The 20,866-nt window shown below is 40.6% G+C and overlaps 1 protein-coding gene across 4 annotated transcripts in view; it reads right to left on the reverse strand.

Annotated features, from left to right (window-relative positions):
• The window catches only part of ap3b1a (adaptor related protein complex 3 subunit beta 1a), a 131,486-nt gene that overhangs the window by 101,942 nt on the left and 8,678 nt on the right, over positions 1 to 20,866 (reverse strand). For 3 of the 4 annotated variants that reach the window (XM_042058536.1, XM_042058537.1, XM_042058538.1), the window contains exons 3-7: positions 20,161 to 20,235; positions 16,719 to 16,814; positions 12,490 to 12,650; positions 12,297 to 12,363; positions 2,818 to 3,000 (exon numbers count right to left, since the gene is read on the reverse strand). In XM_042058536.1, the coding sequence (XP_041914470.1) occupies positions 2,818 to 3,000; positions 12,297 to 12,363; positions 12,490 to 12,650; positions 16,719 to 16,814; positions 20,161 to 20,235 (582 nt within the window). Of the gene's footprint in view, positions 1 to 2,817; positions 3,001 to 12,296; positions 12,364 to 12,489; positions 12,651 to 15,650; positions 15,690 to 16,718; positions 16,815 to 20,160; positions 20,236 to 20,866 lie in introns of those variants that run through there. The other variant, XM_042058539.1, reaches the window with a different exon arrangement.

Raw genomic sequence — 20,866 nt, forward strand, 5'->3', positions numbered from 1 at the left:
CACGGTTTTAAGCTAACTTAGTAGCATTGTTGTGCATAAGAATATGTGGATGAAATGAATTATGTTTCCCATGTCATTTGGTAAAATAAATGGTCAAAAATTCGAAGAAAATCTATCTTGGATTATAGCAGATAAGTGTCTTGTATCATATCTATAATTTTGGTGAGCTCTACAGGAATTACAAATTATCTCAGATGTAAATGCTTGCATATCCTATTACTCAAATTCAATTAAACCCACCAATAGGCTAGCTAGACCTTAGTTTCACAGCCTAGGTATGTTAGCAACACAGGGCTTGAAAGCATTGCCTGCATCACAAACAAAAACGAAACAATGCGTGGATTTATCTGGGAATAGACTACTGAAGGTAGGGGCGAGCTATCTCACTGGCGTGTTTAATTTGGTTCCTTGGTTAACATAATGTAGGCTACGTTTTTTTGCACAAAATTGCATCTGCTAATAAACTTAAACATAAACACAAACAAGCGTGATCTCCTGTGGAATCCCTGACTGCGCCTTCAACGTTAGCCTACTATTATTTGTTGACATGAAACCTGAACGAACGGCAGCTGTTCCTGAAGTTCACTTGCGTCTATTTTTTTTTTTTAATTAGGCAACTTTTTTTGCAGTGGCGCTTGAATTCCAGGAGCGGCGTTGCGCCGCTGATGAATACATTGTAGGGGAAACACTGGAGCGGGGCTTGGTAAGTATTATAAGAACCATTTTGAGAGCTTTGATTGCAAATAAAGAGGTTTCCAGTGATTATTTTAAAAGGGTATGAATAATTGTGGACACGCCATTTTTCATAAAAATTAAAAAAAAAAAAAAAAGATAAAAACGCTTATTTTTTTGATTCCATGTTTCTACCACATAATCTTACAACCTATTGGCATGTGGCAGTGTCATTTTCAGTCAGAACAAACATATTGGTCGAGAGAAAATCAACATTAAATCAATATTTGCCAGGGGTATGAATAACTTTGTTCTTAACAGTATATAAAATACGTTCCACAGTCCTATCTCAAAACCCTCATCTCACAACTAGACGTGAAGAAAACGAAAGTAACAAACAAATAAGTGTTAATAACATGTCAATTTACATTACAGAAATAGTAAGCAATTTTAAGCCAATACATCTCTTGTCAAATTCAAGTGGTATGTTCTGTGCGCACACTAAGAAAAGCCTACAGTTTTCCTACACAGTCTTGGCTCCATAAAACTGAAAACAGGAAGGTGTGTTCAGAGTAGTGTTATTTTTTGCAGTTGCAGGTGTCTGTTTTACATTATAATCCTATGGAGTAGATCGTGTTTTAAAAAAGGTTCTCAGATTTTTTTTTAAATGCTGTCTCCAGTGTTTTTTGTTCTGCAGTTCAGAGTGTCTTTATAAAGTTAAAAAAGTTCACATTCTCAGAAGAAAAAAAAAAAAAAAAAAAAAAAGTATTCTTCGTGTATGACTAAATGATTAATTGCATTTCCAAAAGAATCGTGATATGATCAAACACGATTTTCTAACCGGAAAGACTAAGATTACACTCTGACCCCACATTGGCTGCTGCGCGTGCAATATCAAAACGTCAACAAAACACTTACCAGCTATAAGTAGCCTACCTCTCTTCTGCACTTTGAAGAAGGCAACTCCTTCTTCAAAGTGCAGTAGAGAAGAAGGCTACTTTGGTTCTCTTCATTACCTTCATTAATAAATCTCTTCTATACCTTCATATTAGAGTGTGGCTACCCGACCCCGACGGGACCCAACGGGTCGGGAAGGGTTCGGACAAATATTTATAAATTATAGTCAGGTTCAGTTCGGGTTCTGACACATGGGGGCGATATGCATTGGAAGCTTTACATTTAAAATAGCTTATTATGTTGGGTAACCAACAGGTCTGCTTCACACGATGCAAACGTTTGTTTTTTGAAAACAAAATAAAATGTAAAAAAAGACCTAACAGCTTTCTTCCTGTGTGCAAGATTTGTTTATGTAGCCGTGACAACGCATGTGCCTATCGGGAGCAAATTAAGTCTAGGCCTACTATATTAAGGTAGGCCTATTTGCGTTGCATACTGTGGTAAAGACATAGGCTACCGGTATAAGGTCGTTTGGTTCAATTGGAGGAGGATTTTTTTTTTAGTTGCCCTAATTAACGCCGATGCAGCATATGGATCAGTGACAGAAGGACTGTAGTTTCAAAAACTGTTGCAGTTCATTTCAAGACTTTTCGTCAATGGTAAGACTAGAATTCTATTTCAATAGGCTATGCCTATTTGGGCCTCTTGTGTTAAAGCAACACCAAAGAACTTTTCCTCTGTCGCATGCACTATTTGTTTATCCAGCACTGGCTTTGGAAATAACAATGTCCACAGACAAGGTAGAATATGTTGCATGATTTTATGAAAGTACGATGTATTGCGACATCAGATGCAAGTCACATTTGTAGTTGCTTATGTGTGTCATTCCATCGAACTACAGATCCACTACCCGATCTGGCAAACTTACATAGTGCGGTTATAGCCGATAGAGGGCCGCGAAGCGAATGCAGAAGTGCCGTTCACCCTGTTACGAGTTGATGAACCACTGAAACGATTTTGGAAACATTATTTTAAGGTAGAAAAAAACTCTTTGGTGTTGCTCATCTGATTCTGTAGACAATTATGGTTGACCCCCCACCCCCAACTTAGACCATAGCCTACCCAAGGCTTTAGAGAATCACTTGATGTGATACAAATACAAACTTAGTGCATAGTACTTGGTGATTATGCATTGACAATCACCAAAATGTCTCCCCAATACTACCTCTAACTTTGCTGACATCTTACCCCTTTCCATGGGCTAGTGAACTGTGTGCGCGCATAACGTGTCAGCATGTTGATTATGACCACCTGGCCCCATTCCTCCACATCCACCAGCAGGTTGCACAACTTGCGGAAGTTCTTGTGAATCAGGTCAATGCGGTCTGGACACACTTCTTCAAATGCCATCACCACACTGCCTGCCACCAACTGTATATGCAGAGAGAGAAGGATTAGACTGCAGAAATGAATTATGTATCTTAGACAGAAGACTTCCAAACCACCGTTTCTGCAAAACAGATTTCTCTGCTTTGTTTGTCTGGGGGAATTTTTTTTTATTTACACACAAATGTCTTATACGAAGTGTTCAGATGTAAAAGCCGCCAAAAATAAGATGACAATGGTAAGTGAATGCTCTCCACACATAGTATACGTTAATCAAATTACACTTCAAAACCCGCTAAATACCATTCTCTTCTTGGTCTGAAATATCGATTTGTAGGTAAAAACCTATTGGAGACTGCAAAAAAAAATACTAATCTAAAAGAAAAGCGGTCAGGCGGATTTAAAGGGTTTTATCTGATATATTATACACTACCTTTCAAAATTTTGGAGTCACTTAGAAATGTCCTTCTTTTCATCATTAATGTTGTAAATGACTGTTGTAGAAAGAAATGGCCGATCTTTCATGCAATATCTACATTGCCCATTATCAGCAACCATTCATCCAATGTTCAAAAGGCACATTCTGTTTACTAATCTGATATTTTAAAAGGCTAACTAAGAAAACATTGGAGAACCTTTTACAATTATGTGGGCTAATGAAGGAAATCAGGAGATCAGTATTAAAGGATATATTACAGTGGGCATCGCTTTCAAATGGCCACTTCAGTCACGCATTACGAGGCGTGAAGCTGCGTGAAGCTTTAGTACCAATTTCAGCCACTGTGCGTCGCTCTGCCACTGTACATCGCTCTGCCTGCCGCCCCTTCTGAAAAAGCTCAATTTACCTCGATTTAGGCTACTTGGGTATGGCTTAAGGCTTGACTACACGGTGGTAACGAAAATCGAAATTTGCTGTCTACATTATTGTCAGTGTTGGGGTAACGCAACTACGCAAATCAAAACAGGGGTGTGATAATTGAGCCAGTAGAGAAATAACTGTTCAGAATTAATCTGTAGCCTTCAGTAGGCTTCTGCAACGTTTTTAACAGGCTACGCTATAGAGGCTTAGACAACTATGACCCACGTTTTGGTTTCGTAAATTAATTTGCCCTACTTTTAGACTGCAATGTAGTCAATTGACTGCTTGACATGTCATTTTTATTTTTCTATATAATAAACAAATACATCTGCTTTATGCCGCAGAATTACATTCATATTTGGAACTTACATAGTCCAATGCATCGTTACACTACGTTAGTGTTTCCCAAAACCATAGTAGCAACGAACGTTCGCAACCACTGTCGTAAAGTTGTGTAGTTACAACTACACCTCTCGACCTGTGGTAGAATGCTAGTAGAAGCATAGTTCCAGGGATCTTCATGTCAAAGACGTCACTGACACCAGTTATTTGTTAGAAATTATAAATATATTTAGGTTTCTAATTGATATTTACACTTCTAACCACCATACATCCATATTTTAAAATGCCCAAGGCAGAAAATACATAAATTAAAAGTCAATTTGCAGCCATGTGCATGTTAAGTAAGTCACACACCAGCAGATAATAATAAGGTGGTGCACACTTTTTGACGAGTCAGCTGAGAATATGTAGCCTTTCATGGAAGGGGGGGTCCTTGTTAGTTTACGCAAACCAAGCCAAGAAGGCTGATTCTGATTTTGAAAATATGATCTGCACAAAAGATAAACTTAGGTAAACAACGTAACCCAGATTCGAACTCTTGGACAGGGGACTGGTAACTGCTGTGCAACGGCGGCTGTCATCTGCCGGCCTTAACGCAATGCGCCACAGAAGTATGTGCAGGTGCCCGTTCACGTGCTACTAAACGTCATTAACCACCTTAGTCCAGACTACTGAAGTTTGGAAACTATCATGGTCCAAACTTACAGTACTATGTAAGTACGACAGTTTTGGGAAACAGTCATAACTTACATGTTGGTTACTTGAACGATGCATCCTGTTAGTAAAAAGCTAACCTCCGTAGTTGTACGGGAAACGCACCCCAGATCAGCTTGTAGGCCATTAGCAATCTGTTTAATTTATTTTATGAAGCCTACACAGTAGATCGCATGCCACATTCTCAGTTTCAATAGACAGATGCAATAGCCATTGGTCAAGTATTGAGTATAAAGCAATTAAGATAGTACCCTATACAAAAAGTACTTCATACCATCATAAAAATTTGTTAAAACACATTTTGCAACTTGACAAAACACTGGATTAAATATCGTAGGCACAGGAGAAAACTTGTACATCCATTGGCCCATGGGGAGATCACATGCCAGTTGCCTCTCCCTTCAGTGCTATGACTCGTTCGGCTGTGAGCTTGTTTTGCCAAAAAAAACTCTATTGAAGATATCAATGCGTCTTTGTTCATGGGTTTGGCCTCACAGCAGAGGCTTAGACAACTATGACCCACGTTTTAGTTTCGTAATTTGCCCTACTTATTGACTGCAATGTAGTCAATTGACATGTCGCTAAGCGCCACCCTTAGAACGCTGAAGAGCCAATGACAGTCCAGCCTCAACGGGACTCGGACATCAGCTCGGACAACTCCATAGGAAACAACAGGGGGCAGGCATAAAATGACAAATTAATGGTTATTTATGGAGTTTATTACCTCAAAAAACCCCGACGGATAACCATGGTCAAACGTTTTGCATTGGGGACGTGTAATACTGATAGCCGGTACCCCGAGAGGCTAGAAAACGGGGTATATTTTCATCAAAAGTAGCCTACAGGACGTCTCTCGCGTTTGCAACAGCTCGACGTAATGTAGGCAACTAAGCCAACAACGTGGGCACAGGTTCCCTGTTAAATCCCAAGATGAAAATGCTCATTAACCAACTACTATATTCTTACTACATCAAATATTAATGTAACCTAACATATCTTAGTATCAATCTTCCGCTAGCTAGCTAGCATTAACGTCAGTGGGATTTGCACAGCTACTCTCCACAACTGCTGTCACCTTGTATGTATTCTAAAGTTTTGAATACACCCATCCATAGCATAATTAAGTCCCTCTTGATAGCTTCTGGAGGAAAGTAAATCCTTTTATCGACCAAAACGTCCTCAAAGCCTGCTTTCATATACGGTCAGCTGCCATTGTCCACAATGTATTTTTAATCAAGTCTGGTTTGTTTGTCCAAGTTTTCACACGGTAACAATGGGGGGCGGGGCTTAGCGACAGGTCAATTGACTGCTTGACAGGTTCTTTTTATTTTTCTGTACAATAAACAAATACATCTGCTTTATGCTGCAGAATTACGCACTTGGCCAGCCTATAGAACGGGCACATTTTGGAGAGAATAGAGAATGTACGCACGCAAGAATCTGTAGGCTATTTGTGGCTGGTTACCAGCAAACAATGTTTAATGCATTAGCCTAACTTAAGATGTCAAACATTTTCTAAACAATACAAACCGAAAGGATGCAGCAGGCAGTAAATGTAGAAGAGTCATTTCCAGTGGAAGAACAAAATGCTGAATGAAGCCCAAAGATATGAAGGCATATCTGGCAAGTTGTTATTTTTTGAAGACGTAAATGGTTGGGCTATAGGCCTAGTTTGCAAGAAGGAGACATAAAGCGTGAGCATGCCACACTATCCACAGCTGTGGTAGCGGGGGTAGGAGGATTACTGTTAGCGCAGGATTTATATAAAATTCTTCAACAGAAGGCCTGCTTCAATGCAGGCTTGCCCAAAAAAAAGGCCTGTGGTTTGCGCAGCCTACAGTAAGTAGGTCTTAGTGAGTTAGGAGTCCTCTAGACTTCTTTTAAGCTGTCTCAGGAGGTGGAAAGTTGCGTTCGTTGGGGGCAGGGCCAGATTAACAATTCATAGACCCTTGGGAACAAATGTCTGATGGCCCCCCCTGCCCCCCAGCCAACGTGAATCGGTCAGTTAATAGGCCTATATCGTGAAGATCTGTATTGCCATTTAAGGCACGAGCGCATCTGTGAGGCCAAGCCTCACCAAGTAGCCCATTTGTTAACAACTAACATTACATTTGATTAAACTGCTTATAGGCTATGCCGAAATAGTTTCAACATTTTGAATATTAATGTCGGGTGAATTAGGAAATGCGTTATGGCTGAAAGCTGCTTGGGATCCCCCCCTATGGTTATTTGTATAACCTAGGGCTGAAACGATTCATCGAGTTACTCGAATAACTCGATTACAAAAATTACTCGAGGCAAAAACCCTGCCTCGAAGCCTCGTTAAATTCCTATGACGCGCACTATACGCAGAGGGATCTGATTGTTCCACACGGACCGTTGTTCAGGAAGCACACCACTAGCGCGTGAATCGTGATACATTCTGAATTTAGCTGGCGCGATGGAGGATTCAAGATATCCATAAATGGCAGAGAATGTCTAAAGTTTTCAAGTAAAGTTTTGAGATCATTACATACTCAAAAAGGAAAAGAACAAGCATCTGAATGGGTAAATTGCAATAAATGGGCTTAGTTTTGTAGCCTAATGTTGGAGTTAGAATAAATACCTCTGTGCCAATTGCGTGATCATTTTACAGCCATGTCATTTTCGTTATGCATTATGTGTTTTGGTTGTTTAAAAATGGAAGAAAAAAAAAAATATCCGATTAATCGATCGCTAAAGTGCTAGATTAATCGATTACAAAAAGAATCGATAGCTGCAGCCCTAGTATAACCATACAAAAAGTTAAAAACAGATGACATAATGCGCAAATAATATAGCCTAGATATTCCAATATATTCAAATACATGTGTTTATTTTAGAGGGGATATTCGAACGTCATTTTTGAGCAATTTTGACAGCCCTAGTCCACTGTAGGCTACGCCAATCGTCTATTAACACCTTTCACCTAACCCCGGTGAGTGGGGATCGCTATAATGCGTGTGAAATAGCACCATTGAGTAGCCTATGCGAAATAGCCTTAAAATCGTTCCGGTGATGTGTGCCTTCTGGTTTCTCCACCTACTGGTTTCCTTGCGCGTGCATGCGCTGCAGCAGTTGTCAAACATTCACAAACAAGTTGTTTTAGGCCAGGGGTCGGCAACCTTTTTTGCCTGGAGAGCCACTTTTACCAATTTTTTTTTTAATCTCAGAAGAGCCACATAAAGACGGTTACAAGAAAAAGTTTGGATATTTAACGTACAGTTACTTTAATTCAACATTTTCTAATAGTTTTAAAAGTAATGTGCAAGTAACTTGAAATGTAAAGTAGAATGACAGAAGTATAGGCCTTAGGCTTCCCATGTAGGCTAAACACCACCCCCTATTTTCCCAGTGTCCTTTGGTATGCAAAGTAACATCATAGTTCACAACACAACACTCAACTTTCATTTACATGTCATTGGTGAAATTGAACATTAGGCCTACCAGAGATTAGATTTGGTGATGACCTTGGAGTCTGGCTGGCTCGTACGTGAGGTGAAGTTGCATGCAAGAATTGAGGCTGTCATCATTTAAGGGCAACTCCACGCAAAACTGTCATATATCCATAACGCCAACTAAATAGCCTACCATGGCATTGTGTTGGCATTATGGATGTGACAATTTTGCGTGGAGTTGCCCTTAAACGTGAGCGCAGGTTTGTCTTTATATTTTTCATATGTGAGAAAGATTTCTCACATGCAAGTGGAATAGCGTTAACACAGCAATACTAACTTGTTGCAGTATGCGATATATAACGGGAAGTTAATTTCGCGTTTTCAGAATCAGTCTTCGGATGGAAACTTTCCCATTTCAGCCCGCTTGTGTTCGCGCTCGCAAGCTGTGGTCGCTAACGTTTCCTTTTTGACATTTTCCTTATCTAGCCTACAGCAAGCGCACACATCAACAATAACAATTAAAGTCAGTGTTCTTGTTGACTGAAATGGAGGGAAATCGGTAATTTTGTTTGATATTGACATGTAACAATATTGTGCAGGCTACGGTTACGGAGTCAAGGGAGGTGGGAAGTTATATAAATTACTCAGATAGACCTACGAACTAAAATAAAATACATTTTAATTAAATAGGCCTACTCATTATTATTTTCAAAAGCTGAGCCTCATCAGAGGGATCAAAGAGCCGCATGCGGCTCTGGAGCCGCGGGTTGCGATCCCTGTTTTAGGCGGTTTGAAGTCGCTTTTCATATGCCATGAGCGCTCGGCTACATTACAGCCACTCGGACAAAAGACAGGTAAAAAAAAAAATGTTTTGAAAACTAGCATTAAACTGGATTCGATCCCACAAAAGCAACACACGCGTGACTCTCTCCATCCTGATTCCCTACTCTTTGAGCCAACTAATATGTTATGCGAATCAATTAACTATTGTAGGCTACCATTAATTAATAACGTAGGCAACACCCAGGTAACATATTGTCCAGGCTATCTGAAACAAGGGGTTGCCTCTCATCTACAACAACTGGTTACCTTGGGCTGCTACAGTCGTCAGTGCACTGTGCACAGTAGGCCTATGCTACTCTTTGTGGTTGATCAACTAAAAATAAAAGATGTATTTGATGATGACGTTATTGTAGGCCTAGTAGACCTAAATTCTGAGAAATTAAATGGTACGAGAAACGATCTACATAGCGCACCAGACCGCAATGTCTTCAAGGGTTGAATGAAGGGAGTTTGCAAAAATTAGTGTATTTTTCAATTCAATAAACATTCTTAATTTTCGAATGTCTTTTGTCAGGGAACATCTGACTTTTCAAAACCATAGGCCTGGTAGTCGCTCAGACAAGGAGTTATAAGATAAAGGTAATACCATTTGTGTCACCTAATGTAGTTCAGTGAATTAGCAAGATACCACCAGAAGCCAACAGTCATAAAGCACCTGTGCGCACGTGCGCACTCTCTCCCCTGCGCATGAAGCTGTCTGCGTGTTGTAGGCTAGATTTGCGTGAGTTCTTTCTATCTGCTTTACTTTTGTGAGTTGCGACCACCTAGGCTATGTTATAGACGTTCTATGAGGTAGTGTTTAGCTGTGTCACAAAACAATAAGCTTTGTCAGACTACTTTTAAAATGATATTCAGGGCTATATACATTTTAAACATTCGGGGCTGAAGACCCGACAAAGCCTTGCGTTAATTCTTCAGGTGGGAAGTGTCAGGAATTTTCATACGAGAGACGCGCTCATTGGTGGTTAGTATATGGAGTAGGCAATTGACAGCAACATATCCAATCACATGATGAGAGATGCTGAATTTAACATAAACTGCGATGTTTGATTTTAAATTAATGTAAATTTAGCCGGGACTGTAAGCTGGCACACGTGGGTGCTCGATGTTTTCAGTGGGTGCCCGAGAGACGGAGCACCCACGGTATCGGCGTCTATGACAAGCGTATCTCGCGGTTGCATCCATTACAAACAAACATGCAATGTGAACGTCTGGGATTGGGGAGAGCACTAAATGCTCTTCTGAATAAGCACAAAGTCAAGCCTTTAAATGAAAAACACTCTTTAATAATCAAAAAAATAAACGCTAATGAAGTAAACTTGTGACCATCAAAAATCGTTTATCGCCTGTCCAGGGATCCAGGCCATCACATATTACAAAACTACTAACTCCACCCCCCTGTCACCGACACCTCCTTGCCTGATGAGCTGAACCACTTCTATGGCCGCTTTGATAGGGACAACAAGGAGGTGGCCATCAAGGCTGTGGTCCCAGATCACCAGCCACTCACACTCTCCACCACTGATGTATGTGCGGCACTGAGCAGGACTAATGCACGTAAGGCTGCTGGTCCTGATGGTATCCCCGGACTCGTACATATCTGTATTTTATTTTAAGTAAAAAATCGTAGCGGCATACTTTGATGTGAAAATGTGTGGTTGCTACACAAAATGCGTACAGGTTGGCAGGTCTGCTGCTCTTCAAATGATGGATAAAATGTGATGCTTGCTATTAGCTAGCTTTGAAAATCCAAACTCAATTCACGAAGTGAACAGAGTCTGGTCACTCATGATTGAGATTTGTTTACAAGACAGCATGATGATGGGCGATAACTTTGAATACATTGGTCCAGCTAACTAATCACATTTATAATTCCTAACGTTACTTCCTACCTTGCCTTAACTTTACAAACTGACAATAAACTCTATCAGCAGTCAGTAAACAATATAAATGGGCCTAGCTTGGCTGTAAATAATTGTTTTGTGCATTTTCCAACTTCTTTTTGTTTTTTGTTTGCAGACATTGTTATTACCATTTATCAAAATCAGTTTTGATTTAGCCATCCCCTCTCGTCGCTGATTGGCCTGACTTTTTTTTCCCCTTAGAGAAACGTTAGTGAACTATCGTGTTCTAGACCAGTGGTTCTTAAATTTGGCAACCCCCCAAAAAACATTGGCCAAGTCTCGTAACACCCCTCGAAACGCAAAATGTGTTTTTACTTTTGAAAGTGTTGGAGGCAGAAATTGTATTCTCTCATAGTTTGTCAATGGCACACATATTGTCAATGGCAGCCTATTATTTTCCAAAGGATAAGCATTCATCCAATGTATAACTGGTGCTCCTGTGCTGAAAACTGTACTGTCACTAGTAAGCTTAGGCTACAGCATCTTCAAGAGACAGAGGTCTGAGTTTCCGTAAACAGAACATCCACTTTCAAAGGAACATTATGGAAACAATGTGAATTTGAAGCCTACATCTAGGGCTACTCAATATCCCAGGTATTAAACTTGTTGGTTTAATTTAGAAAAAATGTAAATCTATTTGTGACCCCTCCCATATTTTGATATGGGCGTCCCCCAGTTTAAGAACCACTATTCTAGACGAACATCTCCTTGAAAGGAGATCTAGGTGGGCGGTGCCAGGCTAGATATTAGTACCTCCTCTAAAATGTCAGTAGAGCATGTCTTAAAACAGCATACAGCATATCTTTTTCCGACAGAGTGAAATATTCCCACACAGCCGTCATTTTCTTTCACTTTCTACCACCTATTGGAATTATTCAAATCTGCACTCTAGAAACAGATAAACTGTTGTCTGTGTCAGTTTGTGCTGAACACAACATTAAGCTAGTGCAATTGATGCAACAACAGATAAACATCGGCTTCTGCCATCGACAAATGTTCAATTATTTTGCCACTGTCCAATAGCAGTAAAAAACACAAATATAGGCTGATACCAAAGTTAGGCCGATATATCGGTACATTCCTACTGCTTAGTTAACGGTGTGCCCAGGTTCACTGTAAACTACAGGGTCTCAGGGCTCGCTGCTTTGATGATGTACCTGCCAATGCCCACACACTAGCTGGCATCCACCCAAATCCCCACCCCCTGGTCAGCTACCACCAAAAATATAATCTCATTCTATGGAAAACACTGGTAATACTTACTGTGCTTTTGTCTCTCAGAAGTTTCTCAATTACATCAATCAGGTGCTCCTTCTGGTCAGGGTCCAAACTGAAGAGTGACAAACGAAAATATATATTGAGGGCAATGTAATGCAATTCACACTGCATGCAACTACGTAAAATGAACAGAGGTGTGTACTGGCACTTTCGATCTTTAAAATGGCAATGTGTGCACCTGTAAAGCTTCTGGATGGCATGGGCAGCGGTCTTCCTGACATAAGGAGAGAGGTCAGTGGCTGCCTCCTTTATAGCAAGCATCATAATTGGCACAATGATGGGCACACGGACACTGGAGAGCACCCTCAAAGCACTTGCTCTGATTAGTTGGTTGGAGTCCTGATGACAAACAAAGTCAACAAATAAATATCCAATACACACACAACACATTTACAATGGGTCATTTCAGGCCACCTCACTTGCAGGTCTCAGCATGATCACCATTTCTCCCAAAAATAAAATCTTGTAACTATAACCAAATATTATACATTTGCAACAGGGTTTCCTATGCATAGTTTGCTTGAGTGGGCCATCCAGGTATACTGACAGCCACCAAAGTAGATTTAGTAATCCATTTCAGCATTTTTAATTGTACATGTGCCCCCAAGTCTGGAAGAAGAGGGAGGGCGCACTCAGTGTGTGTGAGAGAGAATGGGTGCACATGTGCAATCAAGACCTATTTTGTGTTCAATGTGAAGTATATCCTGTAGATGATGTCTGGTCCTGTATCTTGTTTAAAATATATCAATATATCATATCAATATGCCTCCCAGCCCTAATTACATATTACAAGAGGTAGGTCGTGCAGCCATATATGTCCAGGGCACCCTGCCACCTAGTGTGCACACATACGTTTTTAGCCCGAAAAGGGAAGGATAACGAGTAGGAAACTAACATCCTGTTACACTTTGCTTGACCAACAGAAGGCCCAACAACTTCATGTCTGTCCTCATCTCCTGAAGAACCGTCAGACACCTCAGACAGTGATTTGGGAGAAATTATTGATAATCATAATAATAATCATTCCAAAACAGGAATGGTGTTACAGGTGGTGGCAACTGATAATTTTTCCATTTTTATCCTTCTTGACTGATTTTTCACTAGTTTCGCATTTGGCTAGGGTCAGTGTCACTAATGGTAGCATAGATCAGTACCTGGAGCCTATAAAGGTTGCACAGGTAGTCCAACTCCTCCAGAATGGCATACCAATATGTTCTATTGCCAGAAGGATGGTGGTCTCCCAGTGCAGCCTCAAGAGCATGGAGGAGATTCCAGGAGACAGGCAGTTGCTCTAGGAGAGCTGGGCAGGGTGGTAGATGGCCCTTAACCCAGCAGCAGGACCAGTATCTGCTCCTTTGTGCAAGGAGGAAAGGTAGGAACCCTGCCAGAGTCTCACAAAATGACCTCCAGCAGGCTAATGGTGTGAATGTCTCTGACCACAGTCAGAAACAGACTCAATTGACATTTGCCATAGAATACAAAATTCGCCACTGGAGACCTGTACTTTTCACAGATGAAAGCAGGTTCACCCTGAGCACAAGAGACAGACATGAAAGGGTCTGAAGATGTCGTGAAGAATGTTAGGCTGCCTGCAACATCATTCAGCATGACCGGTTTGGTGGTGGGACAGTGATGGTCTGGGGAGGCATATCCTTGGAAGGACGCACAGACCTCTACCTCTAAGACAACGGCACCCTCACTGCTCTTAGGTATTGTGATGGAATCTTCAGTCCCATTGTCTGACCATGTACTGGTGCAGTGGGCCCTGGGTTCCTCCTGGTGCACAACAATGGCCGGCCACATGTAGAGAGAGTGTGCAGGCAGTTCCTAGAGGATGAAGGAATTGATACCATTGACTGTCTCCCACACAGACTGTCAAGGATGGCCCAAGTCTTTGATGGCCGTGTCCCCATGTGGGAGGAGAGCCCCCAGGACACCATCCGCCATCTCATTTGGAGCATGCCCCAACGGCATCAAGCATGTCGGGGCCATACGAACTACTGAGTACTATTATGAGTTGCAGCGATGAAATTTAGGCAAAATGGATGAGCCTGCCACATCATTTTTTCACTTCATCATCATTTTCAGAGGGTCTTTGAATTCAGTCTTCTGTATATTGATCATTTTTATTCAAGGATCTCTCTGCTGCTGAAAAGCGTGAATGTGCACTACCTTGGACAAGGTTTGAAAACATTGGATATTTCCAGAAAACGTATGCGTGATCATCGTACTGTAAAGAAATTTGTCGCTGATTCAGAGCACAGGCGGGTTTGTGCAGACAAAGGCATAATAAGGAAGGTTTCTGCCAGACAAATTCATAGGATTAAGAGAGCAGCTGCTAAAATGCCATTGCAAAGCAGCAAACAGGTATTTGAAGCTGCTGGTGCCTCTGGAGTCTCGCAAATCTCAAGGTGTAGGATCCTCAAGAAGTTTGCAAGTGTGCATAAACGTACTATTCAGCCACCCCTAAACAATGCTCACAAGCAGAAACGGTTGCAGTGGGCTCAGGAATACATGAAGACTAATTTTCAAACAGTTTTGTTTACGGATGAGTGCCATGCAACCCTAGATGGTCCAAATGGATGGAGTAATGGATGGTTGGTGAATGGCCACCATGTCCCAACAAGGCTGAGATGTCAGCAAGGAGGTGGCCGAGTCATGTTTTGGGCCGGAATCATGGGGAGAGAGCTGGTAGGCCCCTTTAGGGTCCCCGACGGAGTGAAAATGACTTCGGAAAAGAATATAGAGTTTCTGACTGACCACTTTCTTCCGTGGTACAAAAAGAAGAACCGTGCCTTCCGTAGCAAAATCATCTTTATGCATGACAATGCACCATCTCATGCTGCCATCTCTGGGTCATTGGATGCTATGGGCATAAAAAGGAGAGAAACTCATGGTGTGGCCCCCATCTTCCCCAGACCTCAACCCTATTGAGAACCTTTGGAGCATCATCAAGAAAAAGATGTGAGGGTGGGAGGCAGTTCACATCCAAGCAGCAGCTCTGGGAGGCTATTCTGACATTCTGGCAGCTCTGGGAGGCTATTCTGCAAAGACATTAAAGCAGAAACTCTCCAAGAACTCACAAGTTCAATGGATGCAAGATTGTTAAAGTGATATCAATGAAGGTTATGTTAACATGTAACTTGGCCTGTTAAGATGTTTTTGATTGAAATAACTTTTGATTTAATTTATTTCACCTCCTAAAGCTGAAAATTCAACAAATGACCATTTTTAGTTCTTTACAACCTATAAAATGTGTCAAAAATATGGCGAAAAAATAATAGCGGGGAAAAACTTACAACACATTGTTTTATCATTATTTTCGAACATCAAACCAACCAGGAAGTAAAATGAAATGACCATGGGACATTTGTACGGAAGTCCTTTCCTTTCCAGGGAAGGGTAGGTTAACTAGATCAGCAACAGCTCCATCTATCCATAGACCGTAATCCACCCATTGACTTGCATTATAGAAAGTAAGGTCAACATGACTTTGAGGAGGGATATCTCTCTGACTATGATAGTTGTAGTAAAAATGTCATGTGGTATTTATTTCAGAACACGTGTGTGTATGATTTATTAGTAAAAAAAAGTTCTATGTATTTGTGTTCTTTGCCAATAATGTCTTCAAACATAAATAAATACATACATATTTTGATGTTTTTTTGCTCATGTTTGTGTATATAGTAAGTTAAAATGACAATACTTTAATCACATTGCTTTGTGATGAAAAAAAGGATACAAGACAGACAGTATTGCACTTTCCCGAGACCTCTATAAAGTCATTAAAACATAGTTATGCAATAACCTGCAAAAAAGGGCTGGAGTTCTAAGGGTTAAAGAAGAGTTTGACTTATTTTAAGATGTCTCATTCTGAAAAAAAGGAAATTTGTCTGCCAGTGCGTTGAGCATATTTGTCTTGATAAGACTCCGTAAATAAGTCAAAGTCTTCTTAAATTAGGTCAAAATGACCTTTTGATAAGATAAGTCTCTTCATACTAAAAACAATAACAAATAGATGTTTTGATCTTAATATAAAATTAACAATATTTGGCTAGATTTTTTTGTACACGTGTTGATGGGTTATTCCTATAGACAAAGAAAGCAGTCACTGTGTGTGGGTTGTTGAGAGAAAGACGTACAGACTCAACACAATGTACAACACTTTACATCACCTGCATGACCTATTGCTCAGACTAGAATGTTTTCATGATGGCTCCTCCATATCTGCTGTAATGAGGGCCACTAGGAAGTCAATCTGTAATTGTTTGTAGTATACTCCTGTAGTTTTTCCTATTGACTGCCTCATGTCTGTTCTTGTGTATGTGTATGTGTGTTCTGTGGATAATACTTTTTGAAAATGCCCACAACAGCAAAACAATAAAACAATACAACAATAAAACTCACCTTTAAAGCACGCTGAAAGGTACTGATTGATAGAAGGGCAAGATCTTGCTGCTCCTCTGCATATCTGACCAGATATACATACACCAACTTCTTGAGCTGAAAAGCATATTAACTATTCAGATACCAAATCACAGCATATGATCTCTAGTGACACTTTGAGCCCTACTTCCGCAACGCAAAACCTGGCGGATTATTATTCCGACGCAAAGATTATTCCTATTTTAGTCTCGGATTTTTCGCCATGCGCTTTACTTCTATTAAGCTTTGCAACCAGGGGTGTGGCAGAAGGTGTGTTCCGGCGCGCGATCCAAAATTTCCATCTTACACCCTCTAAAAATCATTACGCCACTGACCAAGAGAAACCTGGTCAGAAATCCTTGCCTTGCAGTGTCCAAGACAAGGCCGAGTCCAAAAAGGTTCAAGTCTGAGTCAAGACCGAGTCCAGGACAGGGAAAAAAGTCTTATGCATGACTATCAAGACAAACATTTTGGGTTAGTATTATCTAAAAGCAAAAACAGTGTGACAAGACCCAGGATTTGTAAGTGTAGCCATTCCACTTCTCCTCCAATATTATTATAAACTAGGGCTATCAAACCATTTAAAAAAAATATTTTGAAATGAATTAATCTCAATCTCTTAAAAACACTTTTATATTATTTACTTTTATATTATTTAAATAATAATACTGACACAGTAATTGTGTTTTTAAGTATTCATTTCTTAAGAAATACTACTCATTTGATGCTGTTTAACTCATTTGTAAATGGTGCACTGTCACTTTAAGCCCATTGTGGCCACGTTTTTATAATGATCTTTTTTTATCAGGTCCATTGAAATATAGCCTATAGCCAATCCACAAACTCTAACATTGTTAATATTGTGCAATACATGTGGTATAAACAATGATAAGCATGACATTAAGTTGGTATAAACAGCTTTCATTCCTTTGAATATAGAAGCATGTAATGACATGATGCTAGCTAGACATTTTCTGTTTGCAATTAAAAGTGAATTATGAGCCTGAGCCAGTCACCTAGCTAGCTGAGTGGAATGCGTTTCAATCGGCATATATGTGCTTCATGTAAACAAATTATTGAAGACTTCAAGACTCACCAGTTCCATTACACAAAGGCAAAGACAACTCTTCATATTTTTGTCCATTTTTCAAATCACAGTGAGTGCAGCCTACAGTATGTAAAAGTGCCCTGGCTCTCACAGTTTATAACTGGTCAGTAGTGGAAACCGGATAAATCCGCAATCTCCTCTAACCTCGTCTTTGTTGCCTTCCTTTTACAAGTTTCTTATATTAAAAAGGAGATATCAATTATCAACAGTGACAAGCCAGTTGGAACCTGCCACTCGTTTTCTCTCCCTCTCATGTGCACTCAGATGCACTCTCAATTAAATGGAGTAGCATACGTTCAAGTTGGATCTTAATGGAGAGGACCCGAAAAGTCATCTTTATGCAACTGTGGCTGTTGGTGCATTTTGACATTGTAAACGTTCTCTAACAAGAGTGAAAAGCAGTTTGCAGTAAAGCTACTATTTATTGGCTAAATGTTGGTCCCTCTGTCTCTTGGTGCCCTACGCACAGTGTGTGATGTGTGTGGTTGTAGCGGCAGCACTGATCACGGTCCTTTAGGCAACTTTTTTTTTTAACTGAAACGTTTCACCTACAGGCTCCTCACGGTTCCTCTTCATCTTCAGCTAACTCCACAGACAGTAAAATAAACTCACAATGACATCAGCCCCCCCACAAAGGGGTACACTATTGTGTTAATATTTTGTAACGCATTATGTATTTCAAAATGAACACGTTAATTTTGATCCGGTCTATACTGGACTTCTTGTAATCCCAAGAATTTCAAAAACTACAGTAGGAGGCAGATCTTTCTGCTACCACGCACCACTCCCCTGGAATAATATGCCTCCCTCAAATCGATTAGCAGAGACCCTCCCTATTTTTAAGTCTCGACTTAAAACATACCTCTTTAGTGCTTCCCATAATTAGGTTTGGTGCAGTGTGGAACTTCAACCACCTTAGGGTTTTTTTTAAATGGACCACCCTGCTGTGTCGTCGTGTGGCTGGCACCCCAGTCATGCGTGCGGTGGTGGTCACTGACCATACCTGCGCTGGTGCTGACTACCCCTCACAATGCCTTAGTTATGCTGCTATAGTACAGCGCTGTCATGGACTTTTCATGTGTCCCGCCGTACAACCCCTCTTCTCCTCACCTCCCACTATCAACTCTTCCTTCTAGCTCTTCTCTCTGTCTAGCTGTTCAACTGCCTCTTCTCCCTCCAACTGCCTTTCTCTCTCAACTCTCCCTCTTGCCTTTTCTTTCTTTAGTATAACACTATATAGTACATTGATATACTTATTCGTACTAACCATCATGCCTTATAACAATACTAACCCACTCTAGGGCACTGCACAGTGGTGACCAGCAGTACAGTCTGGGACATTCATCTAAGCCAAAAGTGGCTGGTAGATGAAAATTACCGGCCAGACATATTTTTTACCGGCCAAAACTAAACAATGCTTTTCATAACTATATTGAAAGTAGCCTATTATACAGCTTTTCAGAACGTTGCAGAATGCTTCCTTGCAAGTATAGGCTACTTGGCCAATAAACCTGATTTACATTTACAGAAGATCACAAGTTCCGCTGCAAGTTCCATTCAAATATACAGGCCTTCCCAATGTTCGGAGGTCCAACAATTTTGTAGCCTATAATCAGACAGTGTTTAAGCAGAGCGAACAAATTACGTTGCTCTATCTTGGTCAGTGATCAAAGATCTTTGCTATAATAACCACTGCAAAAATATGACGGTGGCAACGGGTTTTGAGCTATGACTCATGTCTTTCATAACATTCCGTGAGTAGTTTGTTATCTAGTTTGCCATCATTGAAAGTTTAAGTAAGCAGGTAATAGGCTACAACATCTGAAACTTCCACGTTCTATTTGTGTGGTTATCTAGTGGCTTTCTCTGATGGCGTTTCTCCGAAGTTTTCTCAGCAGATGCATGAAGGAGTAACCAAATAGGCTAACTGTAAGACTAGTGAAGTTTCATTTTCTCGTTTTGGCAAGCATAGCCTATGGGAAAATAAATCCTGACCATGTCAACATTGGACGAACAGAGCACCGATGCAAAGTGGAGTTGATATGGCAAACCAATTTAACGCCACAGGCTGAAGTAGCATATTCTCGCAGTTGATAAGCAGCCGTAATCGCAGTACCTGCCATAATTCAGCCGCCAATACAAAAGTATATTTGCCATTGGCGCTTGGCGGGTGCTAATTTCGAGCCCTGCGCATATTGTTACAGCCCTAATGTCTGACATGACTGGGTTTAAGGATAATTTATCATAAAGCATTTTAAGCCAGATCAAATCCGTGTGTGTGTGTGTGTGTGTGTGTGTGTGTGTGTAAAATCCTACCTCTAAATTTTTACTTGCCACATTCTTCACCACAGCTGGGAATAATTCAGAAGCATTCTTCCCCTTGGCAATCAACTAGAAAGCACAAGAGATTAAGTAAAAATCACAATTTCAATAAATCTGAATACAAAATTTAACTTCATCATGGAATGAAACTCACATTTCTCAATAACCAATATAATTTGCAATACATTTTCCCACATTGTGTAATTTTTGATTAAATGTTTTTAGATGATGGCAACAGTAAAGTTTCGTTCAGGACCAAAATCACATTGATCAGAGCAATAACAGATAATACATTTGAGGAAAAGGCATTGGAATGTCCTTGGGGACAAGCCTGCTATGTCAAAATAAATGACTACTAAAGTAACTCACTACTATGCCACTGACAAGGCTCAAAATATCATTGGTTTGATTTGACAAGAAGAAACCCTATTATTACAGGGGCAGCCCTGAAAATGTGGGCATGGTTAAACATCACTCTCCCATGTCCACATCCGTGGCTGAGGATCTCTTGAGCAAGACACCTAACCCCCAACGACTCCCCGGGCACCACAGCTTCTCACTGCTCTGGGTGTGTGCTGTGTGTATAAGTTCACTTCCTGTTTGGCGGCTTCGCCGTCGATTTCGATTGGCTGTTACTGGCGAACGGTCGTAGATATGGCTACAAAAAACACTACTTTTGTTAGGCATGGTCCGAAGATGG

The sequence above is a fragment of the Alosa sapidissima genome, chromosome 13 (genome assembly GCF_018492685.1).
Source record: "Alosa sapidissima isolate fAloSap1 chromosome 13, fAloSap1.pri, whole genome shotgun sequence".
In the NCBI taxonomy this organism is placed as follows: domain Eukaryota; kingdom Metazoa; phylum Chordata; class Actinopteri; order Clupeiformes; family Clupeidae; genus Alosa; species Alosa sapidissima.